Consider the following 12,369-nt stretch of genomic DNA (forward strand, 5'->3'; position numbering starts at 1 on the left):
ACATGATGAATGGGGATGAGTCAATGCGGGCAGGCCAGGTCTTGTCATCATTATTCTACAGCAGTCAGGACACTGTCTCTAATAACGCAGTTACTCACTCTGAGACAGAGAAGATGGACTGTATCAAAGACGGTCAAATCCTTCTCCTCAACCATGAATAATGGTAGGCGATGGAAAAAGAGACACAGACAGACAGACAGACAGAGAGAGGAAGAGGGATGACAGGCCTGTGTAAATTGTTTTGGTAACTGGTAAAAATGAGGACGGCTCTACACACAAGATGACTTCACCATTCATACTGTGCTGCTGGTTGATGGCTGCTGCTATAGTGTAGTAGCTCCTGCTGACACAGGACATGGTAGTCACACATCAAGTCTTCATTGGTCTTTACACAGAGAACAGATACAAACTAGAGGCATTTAAAGCTTATCATTTATTTAGCTTTCAAATAGAGAATCAATGTAAGACATGACATTTTTGGGTATTTCACTTACAAACATAGAAAAAGCTAGACAATATAATAGGTCTTCATAATTGCGCAATATTATCCACATCCCTGTGTACCGATTTTAAAATGCATCTACATATGAAGACAATGTATGAAAATATAATTAAACAAAAAATTACAAAAACAGTAACAAAATCCAACACCCTTCCAGTCAATGTACTGAGCAACTCTACGAGAACTGACCTTTTGAATTGCATTTTAGGAAAGTATACAAAAAGGATAAAAGTATCATTTTAAAACGTTTGCATAACATGTTTTTGTATAAACAGCATGACATCCCCTCTCCCTGACACAAATGTAAAGACCTGGGTGATATTCTCACCCTTTAGGGTTGTTGCTGAGCTGGAGTAGCAGCCCATTTATAAAGCCGAAATCCTGCTTTCAGCAGCAGTGAGATTCGTGCTAGAAACCTGCGGGGGAAATGGACCTTGAGGTGCTTTACTGCCCTGCACTTCATAAATAAAAAACAGCCCATTCAAAAAACCTTTTAGCACAAAATGGTGGCAGAACTGGTTACTCCTGCTACTATTTATCCTTCAGGTTACACGTGAGGCGTCCACACAATCTGAGGGTTTAAGTGCACATAAGCAGACACCCCAAACAGAAAGGTCATCAGCTCTAGGCGTGAGCTGCAACTTCCTGTGACTGGAGTGTTGTAAAGAAATAATGAGGTCCCTGAGCGATGAGCCATAAGCTAATAATGACACTTCTGATTTGGACAGTTGGGGATAGGTCTACCTTTACACTGCTAGCATTAGCTGAATCAATAACATTATGATCATGACATATTTTTCATATTTTCAAAAACCTGTTCAGGCATCCGTTCCCCCCTCTCAATTTGAGGGAAGGCTTCTACTGCATGACCTGAAAACACAAAGCTGTACTGTTCAGTTGGGGAAAGGACTGATGGCCACTCACAACAGGAGCTGCTGAGAGGTTCTTACATTCCGTCACATTGCACTTATACACACACACACACACACACACACACACACACAGACATATAAAAGAGTTCTCCCATCTGTTGTCTGGTGTTGAGATACCATCAGTGTTTCACAAGGTGACACTGTGTTTATTCTCAGAGTTCTCCCACCTCGTAAAAGGTGGTGAGATGATCATCATTAAGAGAGTGACACTTTTGCAGATATGTTGAGCGCACTCAAGCACTCAGAATAGCTGCAGAGATGTCAACTTCCTGCCAACCCACTGGCATTGTCTGTATGTTTAGGGAACGCTACCATGGTGACAGAGTGCTGGCATTGTGGCTGCTTCTCACCTTCAGGTGGTTAGGGCCCATTTCCCTACCGCAACCAGACACGGTTTCAGGCAGATCTTCAATATCGTATAACATTCAGAGTGACTATGCACATATTCTACAGTCCTCCCCCACTCTAAAGGGAGGTGCTGAGAGATTGTCATGTTCGCGCACAGTCAGGATGACCTGGCATCCTGGTGCTCTGAAGACTCCAGCGCGGAGTATCGTTATGGCTTCGGTAAACATTCAGTCTTGCAAGGCTATCTGGGTGAAAGAGTGTAGCCACACCCCATCCTTTCACCCAGAGCTACACACCACCCTTTCACCCAGCCACACCACCCTGAGCTGCTCTGGCGGCACACCGCCCTTAGTTTTGGTGACGAGGTGTGATCAGTAACATTAGTCCTTCTGTAGCAATCTACAGTGTAAAAGATTGTCATGCTCTGTTTAGGGTAAACACTAATACAAGTAAGGATCAGTAAGGATCACTGACTTTGCTAGATTTTGCTTACAAATAACACAGTTTCTTTTCCGCTACTTTGGGAAAATCTGAGACAAAAACATTTTTAGTCATAAATATAGAAGTAAAAAAAAAAGGAGGAGTTTAGTGCTACTATACCTCTCTCCTGAAAAGGCAGGCCTTGGATAACTTCAGTTAAACTGAACTAGAGTTTACACAACTATGACACCTATGCTAAACAGCTATAGAGCTAAAGAGAGTAATTTGTCTATAAAGCCTTGGCATTATATTGAGGAGATAAATAAATGTACTTAATACATTTGAATATTGAGGCAGGTCTTGGTCTCTGGCAAGTTTGAAACTTTCCAGCCTTCATTTTAAGGCACTTGTGTGATTGAAGGCACCAAACACATGAACGTACACTCACACACACACACACACACGTATCTCTTAAAAGTTAAGATTCAACAGCTGTTTTCACAGCCTCCATTCTGAGAGGACAGGCTTTGTGCGTACAGCACTGCGTCGGCGATGGTGAGAAACACAACCTCGCTGTGCCCGCCCTTATCCTCCAAGTACCCGGCCCTCTGTAGCGACTCGGTGACGGACGGACGGCACCGCGTGAGCAGCAGACGAACGCCCACCTCCGCGTAGTCCTTCCGCACCTCCTGGAGCGCGCCCACGCCGGCGGAGTCCAAGAACAGCACGGGGCTGCAGTCCAGCACCAGGCTGTGGAAGTTGGCGCGTTGCGGTAGGATGGCCTCTCCGCTGCACACCCCCACCTCCTGGGACTCGGGCGGGCACGTGCCACCCCCCGAGACGGGAGCACCCCTCTCGTCCCCAGACCCCCGCTGTGCCCCCGCCGCTGCCAACGCCCCCTCTTCCAGCTTCATCCGGCGCTTCTCCTGCCTGCGGCGCCGGGCCTTCTCGTGGACCGGGTCCAAGCCCACGGCGTGGTACAGCGCGCGCTTGAAGAGCACCTGGTTGGCGTAGTAGATGGGCGCCTCGTAGCGGAACACGGCCACCCCCGGCTGCGCGCGCAGGCCCCGGTACCAGCCCATGTCCTCGTAGAGATCCGCCTCTCCGGAACGGCCCAGCTGCACGGCACCGGCTCGCTGGGTACGACCCAGAACGCAGAAGGCCGACACCAGAACCCCCACCAGCAAGCCCAGCTCGGTGTTGACTAGGGCCGAGGTCGCCATGGTGATGAGCCAGATGGAAGCGTCCACGTGGTTGGCTCGCCACATGCGCGGGACGTCAGTGAACTTCCTTAGCGCCCCCCGGAGGTTCACCACGATAATGACGGCCAGCACACACCTGGGGGTACAAGCAAAGCACATTAGCAGGAGAGTACAAAACATTACCCTTTATCAGTCAGCTACTCAATCAGCGATTCAGTTCTCTTTATTTGACTAGTTTTCCCATATCTGTCATGCAAGTCTGAGATTTTCAATCAATTTTGAACAATTAAGCAATATGAGAATAAACAGAATATAATATATTTCAGAAACACCATTACTAGCCACCCCACCCCCTCCACCCAGTCTTACTTCTGCAGGGAGTAGAAGAGAGGGGCGATGAGCAGCAGGACCAGCAGCAGGACCAGCGCCGTGACCAGCGCCGAGAGCTGGGTCTGGCAGCCCGTCGACTCCTTCACCAGGGTCTTGGTCAGCGCGGCGCTGGTGGTGAAACAGCGGAAGAAGGAGGGCAGGATGTTGCAGAAGCCGATGGCGAACATCTCCTGGTTGGCGTCCACTGCGTAGCCGTGCTTCTTGGCGAACATCTCGGACAGCGAGACGGTGATGGCGAAGCCGACCAGCGCGATGGAGAAGGCGTCCACCGCAACGTTGGGGATGAGGTGCCAGGCAGGCAGCTGCGGCGGCAGGAAGCCCGTGGGGATGGCGCCCGCCACCTCTGAGCCGTAGAGCTCACGGAAACCGCCGAAGTGAGAAGCCAGGGTGGCGGCGATCACCACGAACAGCTCGAACGGGATCGGCGCCGGCAGCTTGGCCTTGAAGCGGTCGTTGAGCTCCTTGGCGGGCACGAGCACCAGGATGCACAGCAGGCTGGTCAGCAGGTCGCAGAGGTTGGTGCTGCCCAGGTTGCTGAGCAGGCTCGCCCAGGTCTTCATGAGGGAGCCCCAGCCTTGAGCACGGGGGAGTTTGAGACCCAGGAGATACTTCAGCTGGGAGGTGAGGATGGTGAGGGAGGCTCCGGTGGCAAAGCCGCTCAGCAGGGAGTCGGACAGGAAGACGGAGACGAAGCCCACCTGCAGCAGGCCCATCAGCACCTGCTCGGAGCGGAGATAGACAGCACTCATCGTTACCACGGAAACAACCCCCCTGATGGAATCTGCTTGGCTTCCTGCTATGCTCAATGTGAGCCAGCATCCTGATCCTGTCATACAAAAGCATTTCATGCATGGAAACATAAGATGCAATACACCCTATTATAGCGAATAACATCCACATCCTCCAGGGTAACCTTAATTTCAAGCAATGACACATTCAGATGAATTTTGTCCATTTCCCCTCTTCAAGCCAAACACTTCAAGCCTAGTTCAATTACCTTGGACCGAGCACAAGTTGGCAGTCTTTATACAGAATAGAAAAGTGGCAGCCAATTTTTTTTTGCAGGGCAACCTCATCGGGGAAACAGGCGTGGTGTTGACACCATAGCGCCACCTCCACAAAAGCCCAACTGTATTTGCAATCCAACCCTGGATGCATTAAGACAACTTATTATAATGTTAAAATACAAAGTAATAAATCATCCTCAGAATGTCATAATCATGTAATTACATAGTATTTGACATTATTAATTGTAACCTTAAACCCAATTCTCCTACACCCAAGTAGCCTGCATCTTGAAGCAAATTGTACTTGCATGTGCAATTACTAATTCACTTATAATAAAAATGTTAATAGTTTAGGACACTACATAGTAGTGTCGAACTCAGTGTTGATGGGAGATGTGCTCTGATGCATGTCAAGTCCGTTCAATCTAAATCCACCCTGCACTTCAGACGTACCTGGTAGATCCCTGCGGTGAAGGTGACCGTTGCCCCCACCAGGATGGCATAGCAGCTGCGGTCGCACACCAGTCCCATGGTGCCGTTCTCCACCGCTGCTCCAGTAACATCAGCGGTCAGGTTGGCACTGTTCTCGGAGGGGTACCCCGCCAGCGCCAGCTCCCGATCCACAACCTGCCCCACCAGCAGGCACAGCACCCCGAAAATGCCCACGGAGATGTGGCGCGAGCTGCCCAGCAGGGCGTAGATGATGCTGGAGAAGAAGGAGGTGTAGAGCCCGTAGATGGGGTCCTGCCCAGCCAGCAGCGAGTAGGCGATGGACTGGGGTACCAGCAAAATGCCCACGATCACCCCCGACATCACGTCTCCTAGCAGCCACTCCCTCAGGCGGTACCGTGGCAACCATCTGAGGATGGGGACAGAGTCCAGAAGGAGGGCCTTGGCGCGGGCATGGCTGCAAGTACATAGCTTCTTGGCACGGCGACGCACTTGGGCACTCAAGGGCTCCTCATCGTGCTCCCACTCCTCCAGGGTGAGGGGGGTGTGCAGTGGGCAGATGCGGTCGCCGTCGGGAACCTGCCCCGCCTCGCCAGCTTCCTCTGCCATGCTCGGTGCCGGCCTCGCCCCTATGAGAGAGAGATTCAGTTCAATTATATTGATTTATGTAGCGCAATTTACAAAAGACATTGTTTAGTAGCGCTTTACAGAACTCAAGGCCTGAACCCCCTAGAGCAAGCACAAGGCGACAGTGGCAAGGAAAAACCCCCTTCAAACAGGATGTGAGAGCAGAACCCAGCTCATAAAGAGGGGCCCATCTGCTTGGGGCGAGCCCTGGTAAAGGGACAGAGGAGAGAGAAAGGAGGTTTACCCTACATGAGAGGTTCTCTATTCAGGCACAAACCCCATACATGTGCCTCTCCTGACAAAGACACGGTTTTTATTGTTTTTTTTTTTTAAGATTTGTTTTTTGGGCTTTTTGCCTTTGATGAGATAGGACAGTGAAGGTTTGGACAAGGAATGAGATGGAGAGAAGAGGTGGGGAGTGGGATCGGGAAATGACAGCGGGTCGGATTCGAACCTGTGTCCCCGTGGGCGTTCAAGCCCGTATATGGTCGGGGATACTGCTTGCACCACAGTGCCCCCCCGACAAAGACACTGTTTACCTGAGTTAAGCCCTGCATTGTTCATGTTTGGACTGTAGAGTCTGAAATTTAAGTCAGCATACTTAACACTGAACACTGTACACTGAGGACCTTAGTCAAAATCACTATCGTATTTCCAATCCTTTTTTGTCTGCAGTATCTAGCGTGTAATGAGGTTTTTAATCCATTGACCCGTATACACTGTCTAATTACTAGCCTTAATGTGTAAACGTAAGAGACTTTCACCATGAACCGAAAGCCCACCGCATCTAATCCTGGGACTAATATAACCTTTGACCCTTATCAAAAGAACCCTCCTTTAGTCAATATTTGAACTACGACATTAATCAGAATATCATCAATTATACTTAGATATTTCAGCACACATCAGAGTGTGGGAGTATGCCTGATGTGCATGCGTTCACATTCAGACACACTCAACTCAGAAGGATCTAAAAAAAAAAAAAAAAAAAAAAAAAATACATTTAAATTTCAGTGAGGTCCCAGTAAAGTGTAGGGGTTTGATAATGAGGTGGGAATGTGCCCACCCCAAAAGGCCTAGAATGAGAACCCCCTCTAGAACATGAGAACCCCCTCTGCAACATGAGAAGGGACAGCTGGGGTATAGACACTTTAAGACGAGGGTAGAACGGAGGGACGCCAGGCCAGCATCTGCTGCTTGGCACATGAGGAGGAGACATCTACAAAACAAACCAAAAACCAATCAACACCCGGCAGGGGGAAAACACCAAGCCCTCCCCCTGGGAACCTGTTGCAGAATACAGAATGAGGACAGCGGTTAGTCAAAGAACAGGCTCTCGGCCAGAACATCCGGTTCCAGAGCAACACAAACACTGGTCTAGAACCATGAACCACTTACGTCAGGGGCAGGATTATTGAGACCAACAAGATCAACTAAAACTTTGTGACCGCCATTTAAAACAAACACACAAAAAAAGTGGAGATGTACAGAGACTAGGGATGGGCATAATTAATCGACGATCGATTAATTGATCATTAAGAATTTCCTCGATGAAATTATTTTTTCATCGATTAAAACTAATGCATGTTCTGTTGCGTAGTGTGCGTGTAATTTATTTATTTTAGGGCTGTCAAAGTTAACGCGTTATTCTATGAGATTATTGTGGCGGAGATTAATGGAATCAAATATTTGAACGCAGTTAACGCAACTTTGTTTACTTCCGGTGCGCGTTGACCCGTGGCACGAAACCGCCCCTTGTCTGCAGTCAGTTAGATAGAAGAGACCGAGACGGTAGTTGAAGATGGAGAGAGCTGAGGGATTGTTGGGCGGAAAGTTTCTGTTTAAGAGGCAAAATGACAGAACAATCGACAAAACTAAAGTTGTATGTAGCATTTGTCAAGCTGAATGTAGCTATCACAGAAGCAGCTCGTGTTTAAGTTATCACCTTAATGCAAAGCACCCGACAGAAAGCAGTCCCAGGTTAGATGGTCGCCAACCCACACTCCACGACTTCTCTAGGAAATGAACTAGACCAGTCCGTGAAAAGGTTACCAACGCTGTAGCAGTTTAGGTTGCGGGTGACTGTCGGCCCATCAACATAGTTGAAGACGGTGGGCTGACTGAGGTGATTCGAATTGCTTCAGGGGACAATTCTTACGATTTACCGTTGAGGGGCACCATTGTGTCTCGCATACATTCCTTGGCTGATGGCGAGAGGGCACGAACAAAATACAATTAAACAACAGTGTCTAAAATAATGAATTAAGTGATTACTCGTTAATTTATAAGATTTAGTCTTTAGAAGAAAACAAACTTTTAATCACGATGAATCTAGATGAATGAATTTCAAAATGTGAGATTAATTAGTTAGAGAGAAAAAAAAACGAAGGTCAGTTGTGTTTATGAGCACCGGCTTCTAGCTGTCGGCTCCGCTGCTTAAGAGTACAGCAGCGCATATTTTCAAGTGTAACCATTGAACGGATCCCGTTTAACTGCCACAAGAGTTGTCCATCTTGTAAGTTTAACTGCCACAAGAGTTGTTCATCTTGTAATAAATATCTCAATGAGGAAACACGCTGTGTTTTTTCTATTTTCACTGCATTTTAATATAGCCTATAAATAGTGAATTTTAATATAAAAATATTAATGATTAATCGAAAATCGATCGTTAATTCTCCCGACGATCGATTAAGACAATTTAATCGAATGCCCATCCCTAACAGAGACGTACACAGACGTACACAGACGTTTACAGTGACGCAATGCTATATGGCTGCACTCTAGCCCCTTGGAAAAGCGAACCAGCACTAGCCAGAACTACTCGGAGACAGCTCCAGTTAATCCTACAGGCAGGAGGAAGCCAGGGGTGGGGGCGGCTCACTGCACCAACAACCAGGAAAAACTATCAGTTTAAAAACACGCACACACACGCACACGCACACTATCAGAGCTGCGGGTAATAAATTCAAGCCTCTGTTTGTTATGGGATTATTTCAGCAGTAAAACAGAAGTAGTCTTTCCTCATTCTAACCGCTTGCTTTCTTTTCCCAGGCCGGAGGGATGATCAGGGTTTAGCCCCTGCCAAGTCCCCATGCTGCTGCTCAGCTGTGGACCGCAAATGGAAACTGGGTGTAGGCTGTGTATCCTGGTGTGTGTGAGTGTGTGTGTGTGTGTGTGTGTGTGTTTTCCCAGCAGCTTACCTTACCCCTGACCAATCCCCATGAAAACACAAGAGCAGGGGCGGTAGGCCTGTTACACTGTGATTCAGTGGGGGCAGCAGTGGTAGTGTGAGACAATCAGCCAACAGGATCTTTCCTTCAATTCAAAGGCAGTTTTCAAGATTGTTTGTGCTACATTCCTGCACTTGTGCTATAGTCTTTCTTCCAGTACTGAACGCTCCAACACGATCAAACAAGATCGTCCACAAATGGCTCCAGCTAGCCAACATGCTTTTTAAGTTTTAGAAAGAATTCCAAGTATTTCACTACAGAACTCCTCCACTCCCCCATCACCTTTACAGAAATCAAGCAGGCTGTGAGTTCACACTGGCAACTTCCAAATACTGCCTCTCCCGATCTGAAAAAGGGTTCAAAGATATCAGGTCACATGGGACAGCCTACTAAAATATCATTACGGACAATTCAAAAACTCATTCCCTGGCTTTTTAATCAGCAGTGTTAGGCACGCAGCCAGCAAGGGTTTGGTTCCATTTACTTCCTCAGGTCAGCGAAACCTTGGAAAACTCTGCCTCCACATTTTTGGTCAGCGATCAGTGAATCTGTTAGCAGTCAGTCAGTTAGCAAGCGTGTTTAGTCTAAATTAAACCTATACTCAGTGATTAGAGAAATACAGACATTACAGAATGCATTCCTTCTGATCCAATAGCTTCATATCAATCACAAGTGTAGCCCATAGGATACTCCCTCAACATAGTTCAGTGGTGACACTCACAGAGATTTATGTACCAACCACTTAAAATAGAAAAAGCTGCAAAGATCTATGTCTGGAATTAGCACAAGTGCTGGCTAATTGTGGTCAACTTCTCACCATCTTCTCGATAACGCCTCTTAGTACTCAATATGACGAAAAGTCCATCCACTTTGTGTGGTTTATTTATTTCGTCTCAACTCAAGTACAAGAAAATTCACCTGAAAACATACCTGCAGGATTGAGCTATGACAGCACCTTCCTCGCCCTTGCGCGCGGAGGAAAACCTGAAACTGCCGTTGAAACAGCCCCCACCGATCTTTCCTCAAATCGCAAAACAAAGACTCCAGTGTAGGCTACCAATGTGCAAAAACACTGTCAAGCTGGGAGACCTTCTTCCCCTAACACGTCTCTTCATCAAATACAACAAGTATTTCAAATGTCAAACTCTATCAGACGTCACGCCCTCTTTCGATACAGAGACAGTTATCAGTCACTGGGCTTTTACGGCTCCCAATGTCCCAGGCAGATACATAGCAACGTAGGATTGGTTTATAAAGAAAAGGTCAGGCAATCATATGTCAACAAGTTCTTCGTCACTTTAGTTACATGCAAACATTTATCGTTAATTAACATTTCCAACTTGAACAGAATCAAGTTGGCAGTAGACACCAGTTGGCCAGTCGGGGTTTTAAGTAGGTGTTAACTATGAATAGACTATGAATAGAGACCATTGACAGGAGCCGTGCATAGACTTTGCAACGTGTCCACGTTCGTGCTAATTACCCAAGCTAACATTAGCAGCTAATGCGAGTTTTCAAAAATGTTTACAACTTTTAAGTGACGTTTCAGTCTCCGAAATAGACACACATCATTAGTGTGATTCTACTCACCACCGACCGATGTCTGTTATGGTTTCGAATTTGTCAGGGATTACACGGGTACTTTGAAATTGGGTTCATCTCGCCTCCTTACCTGTATCTACACCAATCCCCCGGTTTCTACTTGAATGGCATTTGCGTATAGCCTACCTCATGACATATGAAGCCGGCGAGGGTCACGTGGTTTGAGAAGGCACTTGTCATGTGACCGCTGATGTTGACATTCCGGCTTGTGTTTTCCGCCACAAGTAGTTTACTCGTCGCCTTTATCGTAGCCTGTAGCAACGTATATTGAACTAATGCATCGGGTGGCTGCTGGTGTACAGTACGCTGTTGTTTAGAACTATAATCGGTAGCAAGGAATTGAAAATGTCTGTACTGCAGAACACCCACATACACTTGGCTATAGCAGGCTAGGCCTGTGCAGCAAAAGGACATCCAGAAGATGTATGCAAAGTGTAAACTTCTAAATCTATCAAGCAGTAACCTACCTTCACAATATTCATTGTGATGCTGTGGATAAATGTCATATGGTGGAGTCATTGGTTAAAGCACCTTTCCTCATAGATCTCCAGTGTCTGAGAGCGTTTGGCCTTTTAACTCCTTTATAGTTATACATTGCCCCAAAGCAACATAAAAGTGTAGAACAGATTTTCTTTTTTTCCTGCCTCTAGTGCGTAACAATGTTGCTGTTTCAGCACCTTTCTCTACCAGCTGAGCTTGGTGTTGCTAGCAACTTTCTCTACCATCTGAACTTGGTGTTGCTAGCAACTTTTTCTACCAGGTGAGCTTGGTGTTGCCTGCAACTTTCTCTACCAGAGTGTTGCAGCACCTTGTTGAAGCTACAGAAACAAGGCTAATGTACGCAAAGGATGTCTTGTTCGTATCAAACAATGTTGGTGTTGCTTTACCAGCTGAACTTGGTGTTGCAGCACCTTGTTGAAGCTACAGAAACAAGGCTAATTGTGAACACACACTATTATGTTTAAGTTTATGTGCAGGCCTAGTAGGCTACTGAACACACACTATTATGTTTAAGCTTAAATCCAGGGGTGACCGCGCTTTTGCTGTTGCTAGACTGTGGAACAGCATCCCCCTCTCTATAAGATAAGCCCCCTCTATTGACTCCTTCAAGTCCAGGCTCAAAACCTACTTTAATTCTTTAGCATTTGGATCCTCCTGATTTGAGTTGATCATTTGTATATTTGCTTTCTGTGTATATAGATGCTTAGTTGAGTGTGTTGCTTCTGTTTTTCTATTTAGTTATTTATTTTGTGATCTAATTGTTTTGTTTCTGTTTTCTATTTATTTTGATATTTTATTGTGATTTAATTGTACAGCACTTTGGTCAACATGAGTTGTTTTTAAATGTGCTCTATAAATACATTTGACTTGACTTGACTGTTAACCACATGCTTTTCTGATTTAAAACACTAATTTCCATATCACTGTTGTTTGTAAATTGTTGTGTTTGTTGTGTTGTTTATTGTTGTTTGTAGTCTTCAGCAGGGATATTGTAAGGATTGTTTTCAGTCATCCAGTCAAGTCACTCCATTGCACATTTATTTAGATGTAGATAGCAGTCGTTTCTGGCACAGCTAAAACATTTCTGTGTTTGTTTCTAATGCTGTTAGCACAGGACTTTAGTTAATTAGTCTTTACAGCCGCTTAAGATCGGTACAA

General features: G+C 46.3%; 1 protein-coding gene across 2 annotated transcripts; it reads right to left on the reverse strand.

Moving 5' to 3' along the window:
- Positions 1 to 414: 414 nt before the first annotated feature.
- On the reverse strand, positions 415 to 11,252 carry slc26a2 (solute carrier family 26 member 2). Of its 2 annotated transcripts, none has more exons than XM_031568942.2 (4): positions 10,781 to 11,252; positions 5,255 to 5,880; positions 3,774 to 4,513; positions 415 to 3,540 (listed from the first exon to the last, which is right to left on the reverse strand). In XM_031568942.2, exons 2-4 carry the CDS (start codon positions 5,858 to 5,860, stop codon positions 2,688 to 2,690), a joined length of 2,199 nt encoding a protein of 732 aa, XP_031424802.1. In that variant the 5' UTR covers positions 5,861 to 5,880; positions 10,781 to 11,252; the 3' UTR covers positions 415 to 2,687. The 2 variants fall into 2 exon arrangements, with proteins under 2 accessions (XP_031424802.1, XP_031424803.1); XM_031568943.2 differs by having other exon boundaries at positions 10,699 to 11,252.
- Between the last annotated feature and the right edge of the window lie 1,117 nt (positions 11,253 to 12,369).

The sequence above is a fragment of the Clupea harengus genome, chromosome 6 (genome assembly GCF_900700415.2).
Source record: "Clupea harengus chromosome 6, Ch_v2.0.2, whole genome shotgun sequence".
NCBI lineage: Eukaryota > Metazoa > Chordata > Actinopteri > Clupeiformes > Clupeidae > Clupea > Clupea harengus.

What these genes read in the sequence shown, in the direction of transcription:
- slc26a2 (XM_031568942.2), bottom strand. Translation starts at nt 5,860, where the DNA reads ATGGCAGAGGAAGCTGGCGAGGCGGGGCAGGTTCCCGACGGCGACCGC. An exon ending in TCACCGCAGGGATCTACCAG is followed by an intron (nt 4,514 to 5,254) that starts GTACGTCTGAAG and finishes CGCTCCGAGCAG; the next exon opens with GTGCTGATGGGCCTGCTGCA. An exon ending in CTCTTCTACTCCCTGCAGAA is followed by an intron (nt 3,541 to 3,773) that starts GTAAGACTGGGT and finishes TTGTACCCCCAG; the next exon opens with GTGTGTGCTGGCCGTCATTA.